The following is a 20,901-nucleotide window of genomic DNA, read 5'->3' on the forward strand; positions in this document are numbered from 1 at the left end:
TGGGCATCCTCCAGAGCTCTCTGCCACTGCGGTGTGTAGTCCTGCCAGTGGGATGTAACTTGAAAATTGAATTTAGCGCCTCACTGCCAGTGGTCTCAACTAATTTCAAGAGATTGTTTGAAAAATTTATACTAGTTAGTTAGTCAGATAACAGTATCCATGATTTATTCTATTTGTTCTAGAAGGTAAATTAAACTGGACTCGGAGGAAGGCCTTCGCTATCTTATCAATGATCATGGCTATCCATGATTCAAGTACTAGCGGCACAGACTGGAAATCAGATTTATATCTGATAATTTGAAGAAAGAAGAGTACGGCAGGTTGACCGAAAGAATTGTTAATCAATTGATATCCATGGACTCTGAAGGTATACTAATATGACAGTTCAAATGTTCGCACAGGTAGTACATAGTAGTATTTACTGGTAGGGAAGGCGTAGTGTGTACTAATAGTACCTATAGATACTCCTAGAATGCCAATTTAGAGCCAGAAATTGACTAGGCCATTCTCTATGAGGCTATTCGATTCAAAATAGGTCGAATCAAACTTGAAGTTTACGTGCCGTTGTGCGTACACGTTCAGCTCATCTGTGCATGATGCGGCCCGAGCCGTCGAGCCTCAACTGCATCGCACTCGAACTTGAAATTTTCCAACGTAGCCGATTACCCCACTTCAACCTCCTAACCCCAACCAGCAGCCATTATAACGCTAAGTGACGGTCGCAATGGCCCCAGTCAATTTGTCCCACCGGCGGACACACAATCTACTCTTGATCTCGAAACTCCTGAGTCTGCGGGATACAGCCTCGCCTCTCGCGCTGCTTTTAGACTCGTTGGAGCAGCCTGCATCACCCCTCATCCAAGAGTATATCAGACGTGCCAAGGTTGGTTTTTATCTGACTAGTTTGGTACACAAAAGCATTTTCTGATTTTCCAACAGCTATCTAAGGTGCACGTCACCCTAATCGCATTTGAGACGTTAAAATGCCCTGAAGGATGCGATGCATTTGTATCAACTCGTCGCAAGAGCCCAGCCGATATCATTAAAGAAGTAGCTGCGGCATATCAGCCGAGTCCGTCAACGAGCCCATTTCAAAGTGAGTACTTGATTGCCTTTTTTAACAACAACCCGCATTGCGACGTGCAAGAAAGCTGATCAGTCATACAGGGCGTCTCATTATAATCGATGCCATCAACCCACTTTTGAGCTCAAGGGGCTCGGACCCAAGTTTCCATCTACCTTCTTTTCTCGGTGCTTTTATCACACCGACAAATCCAGCAGCGCCGAAGTCAGATGCATCCCTGGTGGTGACATATCACCAAGATGTCCCGGGGATTCCACCACAGAATCCCTACCTTCCATCAACTTTCTCCATTCTTACATATCTTGCCACCAGCATTATCACTCTCCATTCATTCTCCCATATTTTGGCGCAGAAGGCCGCTCGGGACCGCAGCCTGGTACCTCCCGTCTTTGGTCTTGAAGAAGAGCAAGATGGCGTTCTTCTTGGCCGACTCGATAAACTGGGTGGCACCGGGGCTACTGAGGGAATTGTCCTTGAACTAGAGCACCGTCGAAAGAGCGGCAGAGGTGTTCTGGAATGGTACCTCCTTCCCCCGGCATCCCGGTACCCTGCAACCCAAGTCAAAGAGATTGTGACCCTTCTTGATGACAACATCCTATACAATCCACCTGTGGAGAGCTATGGGGATGACGATGAAGAACCTCAATCCACATTCGAGCTTGGTCTCACTGATAGACAGAGACGCGACCGAGAGGGTGTTGTTCTGCCATACTTCGATGCGCAGCATGGAGATGGCCCTGGCGAAGGAGGTCGGATTCTCTACGACATGGGCGAGGAAGATGACTTTGATGAAGAGGAAGATGAAATCTAGAATCCATATGAGGCACTACGAGGTTCTCAAAACTGCTCTGCAGTTTCTATGTTTTTCTGCATTGTAGTTGGGGGTGGGTTGGATCCTGCAACCACCGGGGAGGTATTAACTAAGCATACATTCATACAAGGGGGTGTCGATACACAGGGTCACCAATGATCAGAAGGCGAGATCAGAAGAAGCGCCAGAACAGCAAGATGAAGATCAAAAGCCCAACTCCGACAAAGGGACCATACTGCCAATGATGTCAGTCTTTGATTTCAGATACTTGGGGTATGGTCGTCTTACCTGCTTCACCAACAATTCCCAGTTGATGCGTACGGCCGCCTTTCGGTACTTCTTGCTGTCTTCTCGCAAACGGCCAGACAATTCACCCATCCGCTCTAAGCTATCTCCGCGGTAGAGGAGATCCTCGATATTCTTGGTCATGACCTGAGTGACATCACGGAGTTCATCATTCAGCTTATCAAGGTTCCCAGAGGCACGGCTATCTTGGTACAGCTTCTTGGTACGTTGAATGAAGGTGTCAAATTCAACAAATGCATAAGGGCGGAGGTTCGGGGACTGGTATTGTGAGGGAGAGTAGGTGGTAGTGAATTCGGAGGCCAGATCAGCAAGATAGGTGAATGCAAGCTTGCGGGGATACGAGCGATCACAGATGGTGAGGAAGCAAATATCATCCTTAATTAGATAGCTGCAACAATATTAGATATGTCTGGGCTTTTCATAGCGTGAGATTCCACCTACTGGAGGTTGTATTGGCCTGACTCAATGCTTGCCTGAGGTGCGGCATTGCGATTCAGCCGGCGGAAGATCATCTTAGCCTGACTCTTAATCTCAGAGAGCTCATTTTCGGCCTGCAAACAAACTGTTAGCTCTTTGCCAGTCCTGCCCTAATAGCACCGGTTGGATGAGCTTTCAGCAGCGCCCATTCACTGCTACTCTCATTCACTTACCTGCTCATCGTCGACCGAGGCGGCCAGCATTAAACCTGCTCGTCAGTCAGTTGAATATTTCTTCCTTCCTTGATATTATAATCCTCTTCATACCATCAATTCGAGAGATTTGTGTTGACTTGACCATCTTGACGGTGGTTGATTTGGATCTTTGTTTATTCAAGAATTCCAACTTCAATCCAACTGCAATCACTCAACCGGCCAGAATGGCCCGCCGCAAAGCGGTGACCGGAGGCAGAAAGCCACGCTCGGGGTAAGCTTGTGTCGATCCCTCTCCGCTTCCGCTACTCTTTGTTACTGGACCCGTTGACTGATTACTTCCAATCATGAAATAGTCCATTGGCCTCCAAATCTGCTCATGCGGTAGAAAAGAACTATATGGGAATGTCAACCCCTGGATCGCCGGTGGCTGTCAGCCCCACCAAAAAAAACACCCCGCAAAGCTGCGTCCCGGGGAAAGTGGAGCGAGGAAGAGCTGTTGACAAACGATAAATCGGCGCTGGTGAATGCAGACTTGGTGGTAAGCACCTTTTTGGACCTGACCCCCATCATCTGAACCCTACTTCCCGAAAACGAAGAATACTAAATGAACGAAGAATACTAAATGAACTTCTAGAAACTTTTGGCTAGTTCCGCAGCATGGAACTGCTTGGAGGAAGACGAGAAACGCCAGGTCCTGAATCTGCTCCCCGCTGATACCCACCCAAACCCCGATCCCCCAACAGATGATCCTAATGCGAAGATCCCACCCCTTCCTGATTCTTTCGTTCGCTATTCAAACAATTGGAGAGATGGTATCCGCCAGTTCCAGCTGGATCTGGAAAACGGTCGATACGACCCGCAGTGGTTGCGCCAGGCAGACGAAGCACGAAAGCAACGTGAAGATGGCGCATTTGATTCATTCAAAGAACGAGAGTACGAGCAGTTCTGGGGCCAGAAGCAAAAATCAACAAATATTACTACTGCTACGGGCGAGGCCGGAAAAATCAAGCTTGCGACTTTGATTGACGCAGGAGTATTCCATATTGGTGACATCTGGAGGTTCACTTACGTGTATGGCAGAGGCGCAGATCGAATCTATATTGATAAGGAAGCAAGGGTGCGTTATGCTCGTACGAGCTTCCCGAGCATACGATGAAACGGACTGACCCATTTTCCATCCAGATTCAAGAGATCCATGGCCCGAAGCTGACATTCGTGATGCCAGCTGGGGAACGTTCCTTCCTCCGGAGTTCCAGAACACATTCTCCCAAGCTCAAACTGGAGGATCAAGAAAGCCAGCCGGTGAAACCCGAAGAAAATACAAGCACAGACGTCAAAGAAATGGCGACGGATGCATCGGCCAACTCATTTCACCAGCAGCAAGAAATCCTGGACTTGGCTGATGTCGGCAAGGAAGAGCCAGATGGTGACACAAGTATCAGCATTGATCTTCTGGTTGATGTCGCCGAGGAGCCAAGTGTGGATTTTGACAAAGTTCCAGCCGATGAATCTAGCCCCTCACGAAGCTTCCAAGATGAATCTATGCTCGCAATGATAACCTCAAGCCCACTCTCCAGCCCACTCTCCAGTCCGCCACCATCTAGCCCACTTGACTGGTCTCCTGAAGCAGAAATGATAGATGAAGAAATGATCTCATCAGTACGAGTTGTGATTCGAAGCCCTGAGAAACTACCAAGCCCCGGTATCAAGCGCCCGATTCCGCAACCTGCAGAGGAGTCTCAGCCAAAGCGGAAAAGAGGTCGACCACGCAAGATCCAAGATGACCCTTCACCTGAGACTAATGCAATTGAAGAGCAACAGCTCAATATCGAGCCTGAAGCTGAGGTATTTCCTGTATCTTCTTCAAATGTACAGGTTGTGCTTCAGTCAATGTCGGGGCTAGAACCCAAGTCAGAGCAACCAGCCCTAAATGAGCCCGTGGACCCTGTTCAAGCCACCACTTCATCGAACGCTACAGAAGATGCACTACAATCCATCAAATCATCGCCCATTGCCGAAATTCCCAGTCCTACAAGCATGCCTACGGATGTTGATATTGATACTGCCCCAGCCACACAGCCAGATGAAGTACATACCTCAAACAATCTGCAGCATGATTCTCATCCTGAACCTGAAATTACTGGATCACCCACCCCATCTGATCCTGCCGCCGAAACATCGAACGATGGGTATGAGGAGGTTATCATTCATGATATTGTTACACCCAGGATGCTAGTGCACTCAATGTTGGGTGTTGACGGACGCCGTAAAGATGGTCGCACATCTAATGCGTGGAAGGAAGTTCGGTGCTACCGCAATAACCAAGATATGGGCTCACTGTGGGATGTACGCCAGGCTTGGTTTTTCAAGCAAACTTAGTCACAGCTTGCAAGGTGACTAACATGAAGTTACGGTTCTTCCCTTCATTCTGTTCTGCCTTAGTCTTCGTTTCTCTCGGCGTGGAGTTTGCGTGAAAATCATTTTTTTTTCTATTGATGTACAATATCATGAGCTTCTGCGGGCTATATCATAGTCGTGGCTATCGTGCCTTGTTTTTATTTTGGGATTCTTCAAATGTTGTCGCTTTGTACGTAGTGTGGTTGACCCACCTACCAGAATCCAATACAAGTGAGCTGAAAATGAATTTAATTCCACGATTTCCAACTTGAAGTTTAGTGTAACTGTAAATTTGATATTATTCGGGAAATCCGGGGTGTATAGGGTATTCTATGGCAGTGCCAGTGGGATATATCAAATCATTCCACCAACATGCGGCAAGGGGTCCGAATCTGCCGCAACATCAACAGCAAAACTAGCCTGGATAAAATCTTCCAGCTCCTCGCTGACCGTTTTTAATTTCTCCTTGACACTAGCAACACCTTCTTGTCCTACGATATGCCGCGAGGGTGGGTTCTCATGTCCACCGATAGATGTAATGGCGTATACAGTCTCTGATACCAAAACTTCGAGATGTGCAGAGCTGAGTGGGGGATGCATGGAGACAACCTTAGGAGCGGAGAATGGACCGTCCTCCATTGAACTGACTCTGGCATTTTCTGGGTCATTGTCGTGATCATTTTGTCGAGCTGCAGCTGCAGTCGCTGGGGATTTGACCCCTTCAGATTGAGCATCCGGCAATCTGGGGATGAGATGGTTGAGTATACCACGGAATAATGGTGCGCTATTTTGCGAAGGGCCATAGGCAGGGGAGATGGGTGGGACGCTGGTCACCAGATTTGTGAGGATGCCGATCTCGATACTGCATTGGAAGATAGTGAGTTTGATGTTGAAGGGCGCAACCTCGAATGCCAGGCTCTAGTATGATAATTAGTTAACAGGCGTGTACTGAATATCTGAAGTATACTTACGTCGCAAAATCCTTCAAGCGCCCAGCCTGCTGCGCAATACATCCCTAGGCCTGGCGTGCCAATATGGGCGGCTTTTTACCGTTAGATAGGTACCCTGCACTCTTATGCATATGTAATACTCACTGATACCTGATAATATCATTATATGGCCGCTGTGCTCTCTTCTCATATATGGTAATGCGGCTTTGATTATATTAAGTGGGCCGAAGTAGTTGATTTCGAATTGGTCGTGTACGAGGTTCAAGGTTTGTGGGGAGGCCGATAGCTCTTCAACAGTGCCAATTAGAGCTATAACAGTTTTAGCATCCTGAGAACCTATAGTCAATAGCTTTTCCTAGTATTTACCTTGACTAGTGCAGCATAGAAGGATATCGATTTGACCAAATATTGTCGCTGCCTCTGCGACGACAGCTTGGCATTCTCCCATCATTCTATGAATAGCAAGGGTATTAGTATCTCTTCAGAGAATACTCTGGCGCAATTGCGCATACCGAATATCCAGAGGCACTGCTTTCATCCGATGCTTCCATCCCTCGTCATTATGCTCCTCCACTTCAGCCAAGAATGCCTCAAATCCATCTTGACGACGCTTGTCTCGTTCCAGAGTCGAATATGCCAACCCTAGTAGCACATAATCCCCGTGCGCCAGAACCTGCCGTGCGACTGAGATGCCAATTGGCGAATCCCCCGCAGTGATCAGCCATACTCTTGGTTCGTTGTGCGACGGGAATTGCTGCGAGCGAAAATCGGGAGACGGATGGTTGTCCATTTGGGATCAGCGCCAATATTGAATTGCGATACCCATTGCGCGACAGCGATATATGGAGGGGGGTATGGGTTGGGCAGCAGAATTGCGGAGGAAACGCGGAGTTAAAGAGTTTAGTGCTCAAAGAGTTGGAGTCGGCGAGGAACCCGAGTGCCAAGCCCCCGCGTTCACTTTCCCTAGCTTTCAAAGACGTGATCGCTCAGCCCTCCATTTCGGCCGCGTTGGCCTCTTCTTCTTTCTTTACCATATTTTTGATCCCCCTCATCACATCATGCCTGAACAGGGGCAACGCAGAGATGAGTCAGGGTCTGGCGTATGTTGTCACCATTGATAATCATTGGAGTTCCCGAAGCTTTGCGGTTTATTGACGATCATCTTATCTAGTCTGGCTTGAAGGGTGCCCTCCAGGGTCTGGGCATCTTTCTTTTCGCGCAGTTCGTCATCGGACAATTCTTCGGCAATAAGCAGAACAATGCAGTACCTAGCGCCGGTGGCGGTAACATGGCCTTTGAGAATCGCCCACACCCTAGCGAAATCGCCGAGCCTAGCATTCTCCCGGATCTCATTGCTCCTATTTGGGCTCCTGATACCGGTCTTGATATCAACATTTATGTAACGCCATCCCTCGCGCTGCCTTCCCTTAAGGCTCCGGATACCATCCTGGTACTCCAGGAGAAGAACTTCACGCTCGGAAACTACAGCGATACCCGCGAAATCGATACTACCATCAAGGTCCCGAGACAGGTGCAGCATAACGGTACTCTCTGGGCTCACTTCTTGGTCGCTCGAACTGGTCATGAACTCGACCCCGCTGCCAAGGGTTACAGTACTGACCATGCCGTGCACTTCCAGCGCCCCCTGAACCAGTACCTCGCCAAGAAGAAGACCAAGAAGTTGAAGAACCTCCTTACCAGCGAGGGAGAGGAAGAGGAAGTAGAGGACCATACCCCAGATGTGTCAATTGCCTCTTACTACCATCCCAACTTCACTGTTTCGTTGATTCCTGACTCTGGACCCCAAAAGCTTGGACAGATGCACCCCGCGGTCCGCCAGTATGTGCAATTGGAGCGCACTGGTGCCCGTGACATTAGTGGCAAGAATGGATGGTACTACCCTATTGTGTTCTTGAACACTTTCTGGCAGTTGCGCACCCATATGTCCGAGTTGAACTCGACTGTTGAGAGTGTACCCCTGCATATTACTCTCAACAACATGGCCAACTGGAAGTTCAGTATCATTACTAGCGTTGATGAGGGCTCCAAGAATAGTGCTCGCCAGGCTGCCTACGGCGGTCCTGTACCTGGTGGTGGTGATGGTACGGAATGGGAAATGGTCAAGGAGATCCTTCTTAACACCAACATTTGGCTCCTTGGAACTACCGGTATCGTCACTATTCTGCACATGATCTTCGAGACCCTGGCCTTCAAGAGTGATATCGTAAGTCATTCCCCGTGCTCAGATCTGTATTCTTGGAATTTTACATTACATATACTAACTTCAACTCATTCAGTCCCACTGGCGTAACAAGAAGGATACCGTCGGTACCTCCGTTCGAACCATCTTGGCAAACGTTTTCATGCAGGCTGTGATCTTCCTCTATCTGATGGACAACAGCGACAATACCTCTTGGATGATTCTAGGAAGTCAAGGATTCGGAATCCTTCTGGAGGCCTGGAAGATCACCAAGACCGTTGACGTTCGTCTGCGTCCCCCACCAGCCAATTCCTTCTTCTCGTTCTTGCCATTTGTCATTGTCTTCGAGGACAAGCACAAGCTCAGCGAGACCGAGGAACGAACCAAGGAGTACGACCAGATCGCTTTCCGCTACTTGTACATCGTTGCAGTGCCTCTTCTTCTCGCATACGCTGGTTACAGCCTGGTCTACAACACCCACAAGTCTTGGTACTCTTACATCATTGAGACTCTCGTCGGTAGTGTCTACGCCTATGGCTTCTTGATGATGGTTCCTAGCTTGTACATCAACTACCGCTTGAAGGTAAGCTAATCCAGACACCCCTCCCCTAACGCATTCAAGCCAAGTAGCACATCAACTAACATTGTTAACTCAGTCTGTCGCCCATATGCCCGGCAAGGCTATGGCCTACAAGTTCCTCAACACCTTCATCGACGATCTCTTCGCGTTCACTGTCAAGATGCCTTGGTTGCACCGCTTGGCTACCCTCCGTGACGATGTCATCTTCTTTATCTGGCTTTACCAGAGCTACAAGTACAAGACTGACTTCAAGCGTGTCAATGAGTTTGGACAGGGTGGTGACAGCGACGAAGAGGAGGAGTCAACTTCGGCCACCGAGAAGACTGAGAAGATTGAGAAAACTGAGAAGACTGAGAAGCAGGAGGTTGTTTCCCAGACCTCTTCCAAGGTGGAATCCAAGTCCTCCAAGTCTTCCACTCGTAAGCGGAAATGAGCGATAATTTGAGTATTGATCTCGTGGCCCCAGAATTTGTATGTCCTTATTATGATCTCTCGGTGTTATGGGCTCCGTTCCCAAGACTCATAAATAGTTGATCGCCTTGCCGGTGTCGTAATGTTGGAAGAAGCCACCGGCAAGTGATGTTTGATTTTTTGAAATTAGCATTAGTACGTTAGACTTTCAATGAAATAATACTAGTACTAGTACTACGATTCCAAGGTTTTGACGAAGTTGAACAAAGTTCAAACTTGAATCTTATTGTAGGATGTAGGATGTACTAGTATATCGGATGAATAGTAGTATATTAGTAGATGTGCTCAGCCTGTGCCGGTACTAGTGATTAATGAAATTCTCCGAGTCACCAAGTAAACCTTGAAAATTGCAGCTTCTTTACCATTATATTATTCTAGCGCCGCTGGCAGTAGTCTACTATAATTACTACCTTTTTGTCAAGACTGATTGATCCCTAGAGAGAATAAATTGAATTTGCGGATTTTGGTCTGTTGTTGTTAGTTACCCGATTGGGTTTAAGCGCGGCTCCGCTTCGCGCCCACGTTCTTTCTATGCTACAATGATCCAGTCCCTACTATTTGGTCCATTTGGTAACATCTCACTTCATTAAGTTGTTATTCTCTTGCATAAACCTGGTCCTGTCACTCATTGCTCTCTGACCTCGACTACCAAGGGTTGAGCTTTGCCGTGTAGTGCGCGGTACCTAACGCGCCAAGACCAATCCTGGAGGTGCATAGGGATTATTGAATTGCGGTGATAAAGAGCAACCTTTACAAAGCGATAGCTGACGGGACTATGTCTTCAATGGATATTGAATCTGGTATTTTCAACTCCCCAAAGACCGGGCAAGGCAAGATCAACTGATTAAATTCCACAGAAAGCAATGAACGAGGAAGCTTGGTTGACGCTATCGAGCATCTGGAGGCCGGTAAGAGAGTCAATAATTACGAATATTTCCCAAGTGACGAGTAGCCGGATTAATGTTTCTGCAGTTGCTTTTGTGCCAGTGAAGAAAAGATACACTGATGCAGCTCAATTGGTCAAAACAATCGCCTCGGACGCGTACGAGAATGGCATTCCACAGGATGCTCTGGGTCGGTTGCTGAAGATTCTAACTAAAAGAAACAACCTGGATCAAGGAACTATTACCACCTTGATCAATAATCTATACCCACAGGAGAGATTCCTTTCAAAACATGTCACTCAGGTCGTTTGCTGTCTGGGACCGAGCAAGTCCAAGCCAACACCGGCAACACAGGCCTTACTCGTCCGCTGGCTGATCTTGACGTATGAGATCTTTGAAGACCGAAGCCACCTCGGAAAACTATACGCGGTGCTTTTTAATCATCTTGATATGATTAGCTTGCGCAAACCTCTCTGTCATCTTCTATCCTTGGTGACTAGACGTAAACACGTTAAGCCATTTCGAATACAGGCTTTGATGGAACTAATCCAAAATTCCGGCGGTGATGAGAAAGACCTTGTGATTTTATTGAAGATGTTCAAGAATTACTACCCGGAAATCATTATTGAAGATGTGGGTGGGTCAAGGCGAGCTGCCTTGTTTTTCAAACACCCGGACACTGAATGGGCCAGCCATGTGAAGGCATTGCAGGTTGCGAACCTGGAAAGGACAGCGGCATTGAGGGGCTCGTCAGGCTTCCAAATTGCACACCGAGGTGCAACAAAGAGAAGCAAGATCGAGGTCGTCATTCCTGTTTTACAAACATCGCGCGTGTCGAATAAACATACATCTCTTGAGGAACTCCGGGATATCGATCACTTTGTTGACAAGATCGATATGATCGAACTACCCAATCAGATAATCTCGGCGCTTGGTGACGGCATGGCCCAGAAATATCTTTATTTGGTTCAATCAGAAGTTGCTGATCATCGACTAAATGAGTGGTTGAGAAATTTCCTTCAAGACAAGCTGGAGCAAATACAGGCAGAGGATAGCGACGATTCAGATGTTTTGTCTTATGTTTTAGGCTTTGTTGAGGGATACGCTGCATACACCAAAGTGAGGACCCTGATCAATTGGAGACGAGCAATGCTAATGAGACTATAGCAACTTCTTCCTTCTGTTCGATCATTTCTGGAATCATATCTCGAATCTTGGAACGGTCAGGATGATCGTGCACAAGTACTTGGGCTGCTGCGATTCCTGCCAGTCGAGCCCTGGGAATCACTCCACGCCGGGATTTTCTCTCCATTGGAGTCTAGATTATTGGATGGCTCTCTCGCTTCAAGGATAGACTTACTTGACTTTTACTCAGCATTGATTGGCGAATGGGGAGTTAAGCTCCGAACTCAGCCATCTGTGCCTGAAGAATCAGCCTCTTTGACTGCATTGATCAGACATGCTGAGCTTTTGGCATTTTCGATTCAAGAGTTCATTCCTATGCCCGATGATAAGCCAGCAGTGTTCAAACCAGCCAGTCTATCCGTGCTACGGCTCTACAAATGTCTTGCGATACTTTTTTCTCATGCATCTGAGAATGCCCAAATCCGAATCTCAGTTCCCTCCGCTCCATTAGTGTACGCGATTGCCTTCACGCCTACTATCTCCACAATTTCTACTCTGGGGTCCGTTTTGGCAGGCTATAAGGCAGCCTTGGAAGCATCTCTCTCATCTCAAAATCTGAAGGATATCCACGCTCCTGAGTCTGTGTACAATGCCAATGCTGTGGGCGAGTTCAACGGCTACGTCATGGACATGTGCAATCTAGTCTGGCGAAATCGTGCATTGAATACGGATGATCCCAATGCTCGAGCTTGTCTCTTGGCGTTATCTGATATTTCAGCCCTGACCAAGTATGTTCGTGATGTCAACGAAGCAGCGAGACACTATGATCGGGAAAGCGCCTTTCATTGCACCCTTCCCAACATCTTCTCTCTCAGTCATCATGCAGCCTACTGCAATCTATCGGCGGCTTGTTTTGCAGAGTTGGAAGGAGGCCAGCAAACTGCAGGAGAACAACGGGCGAAGCTGCGAAAACCGGTCACGCCAAAGTCTTTGCAAGCTCTTGAGAAGGAAGGGGGTTTCAAGATTACCTGGCAAGAGTATCGAATTCATATGCTAGAATGGCTAGATGGTATCGGTAGTCGGGGAACGAGTGAGCTAATGAGAAGCACTATGAAAGCTTTGAAGAAAGACTGATTGCTACCAATAAATGCTGCCAGTGTCAAGATGTTACTGTCAACTTGAACTACGTGACTTGATCTTTTCCTATGCCCCCTAAGCTTCCTTGCGTAGAAATAATGACGCCTGCTAGTCATCATGCTTCAAATGGGGATATTCTATGTGTATATCATACATCTATCTCGTATTGTACATTGGCTTGAGTCCGAGTCCATAGCCAGAAGGTGTTTTTGTATAGCAGCACTCTGTACCTTTGCTCTTCAACTCAGAAGAAATACAGGGAAGATGTGTTTATAGCTTCTCCGTTGTATTGAGGTAAATGTCCTGCACCCCCGGCTCATCGCGCAGAGCACTGAGGATGTTGTCAACTGACTTGACATGTTCCTCATCCTGCACCTCAACCAGAGTATCAGGGTTGGGATCCCAAAAGATCTCCAGCTCCTCAATTGTCAGACCTGCTGATTTCGAGAATGCTTCGCCAACTTTTTTGGTTTCCGATGGATCTGTAAACACAACCAAGCGTCCATTTTCATCTGTAATGATATCGGTTGCGCCGGCCTCGATGGCATGATCCAAGTAGTCGTCCGCGTTTACACCATCCTTCTTTTCCATTGCCACTCTGCCTTTTTTCTCGAATAAAAATGTCGTTGGTGTCATAGTTCCGCCGTATGTCTTAATTGCATGTCGGACATCTTGTAGAACTCGCAGTTTTTGGTCAGTCTGACACTCAATGACTGCTGCCACCGAGCCGGGAAGCATCGCCTCAAGTGTCAAAGCCTCCAATGCTTGTCCCGTCACACTGAGTCCTTGCCCCCTTGCAATTGCGGCGTCAATGACGATTTTTGGAATGGAGGCACGCTTCGCATTTGATAGCGCGAGGGTTAAACGAGGATTGTATTTCGGATCAGGGCCCCATACTGTTTGCAAATAGAAGGATTAGTAAGTTCTCCCAAATAGCTGGAATAGACGTGAAAGACAAACATTGTGTAGCACTGCTAATTTCCTTGCTCACCATCTGGCGCTCCTTGCTCTTGGCTTTGTCATTTTTGGCCTTGTCATGCCTAATTGTCGCCCACTTGCTGTGTCCAGAGAGCAAAGCTGGCGCTGAGCTGAAACTGCGACAAGAATTGTAGACTGGGGCGCTGTAATGTTTTTGCAACAGCCTGCTGTACTGGTATGCCATCTCTGTAACCCACCCGGCCCTTTCACTTGCTGTGTCTTCTATTCAATTGAATCTTTATCTGGAGATGATGCGATTGAAACCCATACATTCCATATCGGGCCGAAGTTTCTCCGACCTCCGCGGGCATCAACGATAAGGAGACACGATGATGCACATTGTCCCTCCTATTTAGCTACATTCCTTTTTAATGGGGATTTCTAGATCCTTGAACTAATACCCTCAATGTCGTCCTCCGAACCCTCCCTCAAATCTATAAAACCAGAAAATGCGGCCCCAGAACTGGATGTCACCAAGCTACATGCCCTCCCCTCCGAACAACAGGACCTCTACCTGCTCACCTTCACCTCTGATCTGGTGCAGTTTATATGTGGTCTCGAACCCGCACAGATCTCAGCACAACAAAAATCCTTGAAAAAGGAATTGTTCAAGATCTTGACCCTCACCTCCCCGACCATCACGCGAGTCCTCCGCAACAATATAGGCCGATGTTTTGGAACTATTCTTGGCAAAGGGGATCGCGGGATCCTCTTCGAGACGATTACCGACCTACTTGCCATACTGAATGCTAGTAAAAGTGAAGCAGATGTGAAGACCAAGTTCGCAGCGGTGCATTGTCTGGGTGAGGTGTTCGCCACAGCGGGCGAAAGTGCATTCATGCAATCCAACATCGCAACAAGTGGTACGATAAAGCTCCTCAAGTCAGCTAGTAACCACACTGGATTGCATGGTGTTATCTTCTCGGTTCTCCGCAAGATTGTGGTGGGCATTGGTGTCCCCATTGACGAGGCAACTGCCCGTGATATCTGGAAGCAGGCGCGCAATGCGGCGACTGGTGATAAGTCAACCTTTGTGCAGATACATGCGTGTCGCTGCTTGGAGCAATTGATCAACACCACACCCTTCTTTGATAATGCGAATGATTTCGAGGTTCTTAAGACCATCGTGTGGAAGATTATCGATAGCCCCACCCCACCAGTCCGACATGCAGCAGCAGCTTGTCTGGGGCGGGCTTTGATTAAGCTACATGTTACGGATACTCATGTCATTGCAGCGCCAAAGCCTAAGTCAAAGAAAGCTAAGAGATTGTCAAAGATGCCTGGTGCTAGGCCTGGAGAGGAGGAGGAGGCGGAAATGTCTGAGTCTTCTATTGCACCAAAGAAGACTGAGTCTCGTCTATTCTTTCTCCTTCCAGATCTCCTGCGGCAGTTGTCCTCGCAATATTTAAAGAGCACGACTTCTAATCGCGCCCGCGCTGGTATCTGTATCTGCTACAAGTACATTCTGCGCAATCTGGGTGACAAAATTGTCGAGGACCGATATGGGCAGATTGCTACAAATTTGCTCATTGAACTGTTGAATCACCCCACAGTAACATACAATCGATTCCGTCTGCTCATGACTAGAAGATTTGTGAAGACCATTCTTGAAGACACTATCGGTCGTGAAATGCTCCAGGAGAGTAGCCAACTGAATGCTGCCAAATGGATCATAAACGAGATCTTGAAAGACTACCCACAAGTCATTCAAGAGCGTCGTGAGCCCAGCAAATACACTTTGACAAGTGCCGTTAGCACCTTGTCGTCTTTGATCTCATCACTCGGGTCCGCATTTGGTGTCCATGCTGATGCATGCCGGGATGCTTTGCTTCAAGTTTTGCCGCATCCTAGCTATACCGTCCAGATCCATACAGCACATTGCTTGCGCAGCTTTGTCTTGGCCTGTCCTCATCACTTAATTTCTTGTGTCACAATTTGCATGAACAGCCTCAACCGAGAAATTGGACATCTTGCAACGCCGCGACAATCACCCCGTCGATGTGTAGGATACGCGAATGGCCTCTCAGCAATGCTGAGCACATCTCGTCTCCAGCCACTTTATGGTGCTGTGGATGTTTTTGCGCGGGTTTTCTCCCAGGCCACAGATCTTCTCAAGACTAGCGGCACGTCGGAGCTTCGTGTTGCAAGCACCCAAATTCAAGTTGCATGGATCTTGATTGGTGGTTTGATGCCCCTCGGACCCAGTTTTGTCAAGATTCATCTTTCCCAACTGATGCTGCTATGGAAGAATGCTTTGCCAAAACATCTGAGCAAGGAGAACTCCGCTCAGCCCAGTACTCTAGAAACCAGTTTCCTCGCCCATGTTCGGGAGTGTGCCCTCAGTGCCCTTCTTGTTTTCATGGAGTTCAATAGTAAGCTCATTACTGCAGATGGAGCCAAGAGGATTGCTAGCATGCTGCAGAACACAGTTGAGTTCCTGGATGACCTGCCGCGCCCCAAGTCTATGGAAGATATCTCCCAGCGGCTTCACCCTTCTCTTAAATTGCACGACTTTACCACAATGGTCCGTCGTCGAGTCTTACAGTGCTTCTCAAAACTGGTCCATGTTCACCATCCCAGCCATGGCGATATTATTTCTCAGTCCAGTCTACTCAGCCTTGCTATCTCTTCCTTCGCGGATCCCGATGCGCAGTATAGGCCGCTGGAAAGCTCAATCGCAGCTTCAACAGGGCAATTTGATGGACTGTGGGATTTATGCGACAATTACGGCTTTGGCGTTACTGGACTTGCACGCGAGTATATCCACGCTGCCTTGTCCGGGACCCATGGAACTGACAGCACCCCTGCTTGGTCATCTATTGAGTCAGCAGACGAGGCCGTCGATAATGCTTTGACATTTCCTGTTTGCCAAGCTAGTGAGTATGACTCGGTGCTTCTTTACAACCTGCGAGATGGCGATTCTCTCTGTGTTGACCCACCAACTACTGGTGTAGTCAACTCTGCAATTGACCTTTTCTCGGTCGCTATTGCTCTTCACTCTCCTAAGATCCAAGAGAGCAGCGTGGAGCAGATCGCTACGTTTTTGTCATCACCCGGTCTTCAAAGGAATCCAGGAAGAAAAGCAGCGCTAGCTGTCAATATTTCCGTTGCTCTCTTGCATGCCTTGAAAGTAGCCGTCAAGGAGACTGACTTTGTGGCTGGGAAATTGAGTACATCAACGGACAAGATCTTGCAAGAACTGGTCCAAAAGTTCACTATCGACACTGATCCCATTGTACGGACAATCGGTGTGGAAGCTTTGGGACGTCTCTGTGATAGCGCAGGAAATGCTTGCACTAATACACAGGTTAACTGGCTTGTTGACACCATTGTCGCAAACAGAGAGCCCAATGCTCGGGCTGGTTGCGCTGCTGCTCTTGGTTGCATCCACGCCCAAGTTGGTGGTATGGCAGCTGGTCTGCATCTCAAGACTATCGTCGGGGTGCTCTTGTCTCTTTGCAATGACCCTCACCCAGTCGTCCACTTCTGGGCTCTTGGTGGACTTGAACGAGTGGCTAATTCTGCTGGCTTGACATTCTCACCATTTGCCTCCAGCTCATTAGGCATGCTGGCTCAGTTGTACAATGCCGACACGCATAATGAAGAATGCGCATCATTAGCGACATCAAATATCGAGATGTCGTTCTTGACCCCGGTGGTCATCAGTCGATGTGTTGATTCCCTCATCAACGTTCTTGGACCAGACTTGCAAGACATTGCAAAGACCCGTAACCTCATTCTGACCCTTCTCCGTCAATTCCAGCTAGAGGACAACCCAGCCCTGGTAACTGAGAGCTCTAAGTGCTTGGATCACTTTTCTCTCTATGCCTCCAGCTACGTGGACTTCCCTGGGTACGTTAAACGCTTGCAAAAGGAGTTGCGGGCAAACCATCAATTCATGCGAAATGTGGCTGTCCGTGGTCTCAGCAATCTAATGAAGCGTGATGCCCCATCCGTTGTCCAGACTGCAAACGAGGCCCTCGAGGACGATATATGGCTTGCATTTGATGATGCCCCCGACAATATTCCACTCAAAACCATGATTCAAGAATGGCTTCAACAGACGGCTCTCACCGAAACTGAAATTTGGATTCAACGCTGCCAGAACATCATGACCAAGACCCGCAACAAGGTAGAAATTCTACCTATGACAGCTATCCAGACTGCAGCGGCAGATATGCCCGATGACGAAGTTGCTGGGTTTGCTTCTGCGGTCGCTGGAGACGGACAGGGCGATGCTGCCAACGGGGCTATTACTGGCCAGGAGTTACTCAAGTGGCAGACCCGCAACTTCGCAATGGCATGCCTCTCTGAACTCCTGGCAACTGTTCAAGAAGCCATTCTTCCAGATCAAACCATTCCAGCAGAGCTGGCACTTCAGTCCAAGGTTGGAGACATCGTCAGAATGGCGTTCTCGGCGTCGACTGCCGGCGTAATTGAGCTTCGTGTTTGGGGGGTTGAAGATTATTGATCAAGTTTTGACCGTATGTTAGCTCATTAATTTTTCCGAATCATTGCTAACCCTCTACTAGATGTTTGGAAAGACTCCAGACCCGGACTTTGCCGAAGCATCTTTGCTGGAACAATACCAAGCTCAGATTGGATCCGCGCTCACTCCCGCATTTGCAGTAGACTCATCCCCTGAGCTCGCTTCAGAGGCAATCAATGTGTCAGCCACATTCATAGCCACGGGAATTGTGACCAATGTGGATCGCATGGGACGAATCCTCAAACTCTTAGTACTTGGTCTTGAGAACTTTGCCAGTATGCTCAACCCCCTCGATATTGTTGCAATGCAGCTTCTAATCAGTTTATGTAGAAAATCCTGAAACTACCGAGATCGGCGATCTCAAGGGCTTGAACTCCAATGCCCGGGTGATGGTTAAGCTGGCGCTGTTTTCAGCTTGGGCTCGACTTCAGATTGCCAGTATTGAGCAGGAATATCTGAACCAGGTTGTTCAACCCTATCTTGCTAAGCTCACACCCCTGTGGCTGTCCTCGCTGCAAGAATACGCTCGATTGCGTTTTGAGCCCGATATCTCCGGCGCGTTGGGTACGAGCACACAAAGTGATGATCTCGACGAGGTCTATGCAGCACTCAATCGTGAAACTTTGCTCAAGGTAAGCCAATTTCTCTAAAGCTCCGTACTGTTTGTACTATACTAAGCGATTCTATAGTTTTACCAAGACACTTGGCTCAATCTAGTCGACGCCATTGCTGGGCTGGTTGAGAAAGACATTGATTTTGTCTTCGATGCCTTGGATAGCAAGTTAGTTCAGCCAGAAGAGGCTGATAGCTCCGAAAATGCCAAGGAGAAGGAAACAGAAGGCACGGCTGATGATGAATCTAAAGGCAAGGGCCATGATATCAACTACCGCGAGGAGCCAGTTGCCTTCTTCTTCGTTCTATTCGGCCTTGCTTTCGAGTCTTTGGTTGATCAATCAACCTCGCCTTCTCAGAGGCTGGATATTCTCCAGGCACTCAAGAGGATCTTACGGCCCGTCATCTCTGGCAATGCCATCTACCAAGATGCTATTTTCTCGGAAACCATGGATACCTTTGATCGACTTGTTCTGACTGAAACTACGCCCATTCAAACTGTGATCGTTGGAATCGCACAGAATCTGTCTCTTGACCACCCAGCAGCACAAAGTGACCAGGAACGAAGTGATCATCTTTCGGATGACATCGAACAGCTATTCGAGCTGACCAGAAGTATCATTCTGGTTCTTGCAGGCATGCTCCCCAACCTTCGTGAATCTACGCCCCTGGCACGTTTCAACGTTTCCTCGGACGAGTCACTTGCGCTTATCCGCATGGCACTTAGCTCTCTGGTTGATGTAGCTTCTGTCTTTCCTTCCATCATTCGCAATGATCTCCATGCCTGTATCCTGCACATTTTTACTACCATACTTGCCACAGGAATCTGTCAGGCAGAGGTTGTCCCCCAGGCATTACCGATTTTCCGTCAATTCATTCACGGAATTACCCATTCTCCCGAGGTCCAGGAGGATGTGGACGTGGTGGCTTTCCAGATGCGAGGCTGCCTTACTCGTTTCCTGACTATTCTTACGATTGCCCAGCGTCGAGAATCAGAGACTTCCATGCCCTGCGCGAAGAATACGCTACTGGCAATTACTTTCCTGCTGACAGCCGGCGGACATGTTCTGCCCCCACAAGATCCGCTTATCAGCCGTGTTCTTAATGAGCTTCTCGATTGTCTCCAGGATGTTGGTCTCGCTACTGTTGCGGCAAGCTGCCTCCGTTCCATCGTTCTCAAGCCAAACCCCCGATACACAACGGACGATGTGATATCCCGGTATCTCATTCCACGTTTAATCGCTTTCATTGTCGGTTGTCCCTTGGATAATGGCGAAGTACCCAACGATCCAGAGAATTCGCGAACAGTCATTGCTCGCACACTTGTGTCCTGTGTGACCAGTGCGACATTCTCGCCAGATGAAGTCCCCACTGCCGTTTCTCTAGTCATGTCTGCATTGTTAGCTCGTGCAAGTCGTGAAGGCCAGCCTGTATATCAAGAATCTGCGGGTCATTTGCTAGAACTAGCCAAGGCCGACCAGCTCAGTTTCCGAACTTTGGTCACGACCATGAAGCCAGAGCAGAAGTCACTTCTGGAGGAAGTTCTTCGCAGTGCAGGTATAGGAGCCGGTGCTTCGAGGTCGGGTGAACAAAACGATAACACGCAACAAGCTGCGCCGACTATTGCTCTTCGCATGGATTTTTAGACGCTGGTTGCGTTTTTGATGTGAGATGTGATATGATATGAATGAAATAGTGCACCAATGTATAGAGTATGAAATGGATGCTTTTATTATCTTTCTATACCATGTCGGCCGCTTTTATATTCCAAATACCGTATTTGATGTGGACCTGGACCTCTTTACTACTTAATTTTGTTCCAATTCTACTCGGCGTCTGGCATAACATTTGAAAGATCGATGTTTTTCCAAGGTTTATCAATTCGCAAGTTCCACGCTGGAAACTACTATCTATGTAGTTCACTGGGATAGATTTGCCACAAAACATTTAGTACTGAGTCCTTCCGACGGATCTGGATCTCATTGGACCTCGGCTTGATCCGACTTCGTGGTCAACTTAATGAATTATATTGGTCATAAAGAAGAGACCCATGCTTATTTCCCCGCATGTAACCGGGAAATGGAAAGAGTTCCTAGTTTCTTTATTTTTAGATTATAATTTATGAGATAAAAGACCGTGTCTATCCTGAATCCTGATTACCTATCACTATCAGTATTCCGACGGATGTCACCCGATAGCGGATAAACACGGCGATAACGAGTGATACAGCTTAGAGCTTATCTGA

General features: G+C 48.0%; 7 protein-coding genes across 7 annotated transcripts; 4 read left to right on the plus strand and 3 right to left on the minus strand.

Annotated features, from left to right (window-relative positions):
- Nucleotides 1-724: 724 nt before the first annotated feature.
- On the plus strand, nt 725-1,895 carry N7483_012003 (Elongator subunit IKI1; the record flags this gene model as incomplete). The annotated part of the gene is made up of 3 exons (XM_057095430.1): nt 725-883; nt 940-1,096; nt 1,168-1,895. The coding sequence occupies 3 exons, from the start codon at nt 725-727 to the stop codon at nt 1,893-1,895; spliced, it is 1,044 nt and encodes a 347-aa protein (XP_056941401.1).
- A 172-nt stretch (nt 1,896-2,067) lies between these two features.
- On the minus strand, nt 2,068-2,999 carry N7483_012004 (SNAP receptor SEC22; the record flags this gene model as incomplete). The annotated part of the gene is made up of 5 exons (XM_057095431.1): nt 2,068-2,130; nt 2,184-2,589; nt 2,643-2,752; nt 2,852-2,886; nt 2,945-2,999. Coding segments are annotated over 5 exons (669 nt in total), but the record flags the coding sequence as incomplete, so codon positions are not given.
- A 58-nt stretch (nt 3,000-3,057) lies between these two features.
- N7483_012005 (uncharacterized protein) lies at nt 3,058-5,212 on the plus strand (the record flags this gene model as incomplete). Its single annotated transcript, XM_057095432.1, has 4 exons — nt 3,058-3,104; nt 3,224-3,371; nt 3,468-3,950; nt 4,016-5,212. The coding sequence occupies 4 exons, from the start codon at nt 3,058-3,060 to the stop codon at nt 5,210-5,212; spliced, it is 1,875 nt and encodes a 624-aa protein (XP_056941403.1).
- A 372-nt stretch (nt 5,213-5,584) lies between these two features.
- Nucleotides 5,585-6,970, minus strand: N7483_012006 (short chain dehydrogenase/reductase family protein; the record flags this gene model as incomplete). Its single annotated transcript, XM_057095433.1, has 5 exons — nt 5,585-6,148; nt 6,202-6,272; nt 6,325-6,489; nt 6,547-6,632; nt 6,693-6,970. 5 exons carry the CDS (start codon nt 6,968-6,970, stop codon nt 5,585-5,587), a joined length of 1,164 nt encoding a protein of 387 aa, XP_056941404.1.
- A 268-nt stretch (nt 6,971-7,238) lies between these two features.
- Nucleotides 7,239-12,574, plus strand: N7483_012007 (uncharacterized protein; the record flags this gene model as incomplete). The annotated part of the gene is made up of 7 exons (XM_057095434.1): nt 7,239-7,280; nt 7,352-8,404; nt 8,478-8,963; nt 9,037-9,379; nt 10,289-10,339; nt 10,404-11,434; nt 11,483-12,574. The coding sequence occupies 7 exons, from the start codon at nt 7,239-7,241 to the stop codon at nt 12,572-12,574; spliced, it is 4,098 nt and encodes a 1,365-aa protein (XP_056941405.1).
- A 273-nt stretch (nt 12,575-12,847) lies between these two features.
- Nucleotides 12,848-13,739, minus strand: N7483_012008 (post-initiation translation factor DPC29; the record flags this gene model as incomplete). The annotated part of the gene is made up of 2 exons (XM_057095435.1): nt 12,848-13,473; nt 13,538-13,739. The coding sequence occupies 2 exons, from the start codon at nt 13,737-13,739 to the stop codon at nt 12,848-12,850; spliced, it is 828 nt and encodes a 275-aa protein (XP_056941406.1).
- A 222-nt stretch (nt 13,740-13,961) lies between these two features.
- Nucleotides 13,962-20,302, plus strand: N7483_012009 (AP-1 complex accessory protein LAA1; the record flags this gene model as incomplete). The annotated part of the gene is made up of 4 exons (XM_057095436.1): nt 13,962-18,011; nt 18,088-18,319; nt 18,375-18,676; nt 18,734-20,302. 4 exons carry the CDS (start codon nt 13,962-13,964, stop codon nt 20,300-20,302), a joined length of 6,153 nt encoding a protein of 2,050 aa, XP_056941407.1.
- Between the last annotated feature and the right edge of the window lie 599 nt (nt 20,303-20,901).

This window comes from Penicillium malachiteum (genome assembly GCF_028827825.1).
Source record: "Penicillium malachiteum strain IBT 17515 chromosome Unknown utg000005l:1.0-9002435.0:326005.0-9005861.0, whole genome shotgun sequence".
Taxonomy (NCBI): domain Eukaryota; kingdom Fungi; phylum Ascomycota; class Eurotiomycetes; order Eurotiales; family Aspergillaceae; genus Penicillium; species Penicillium malachiteum.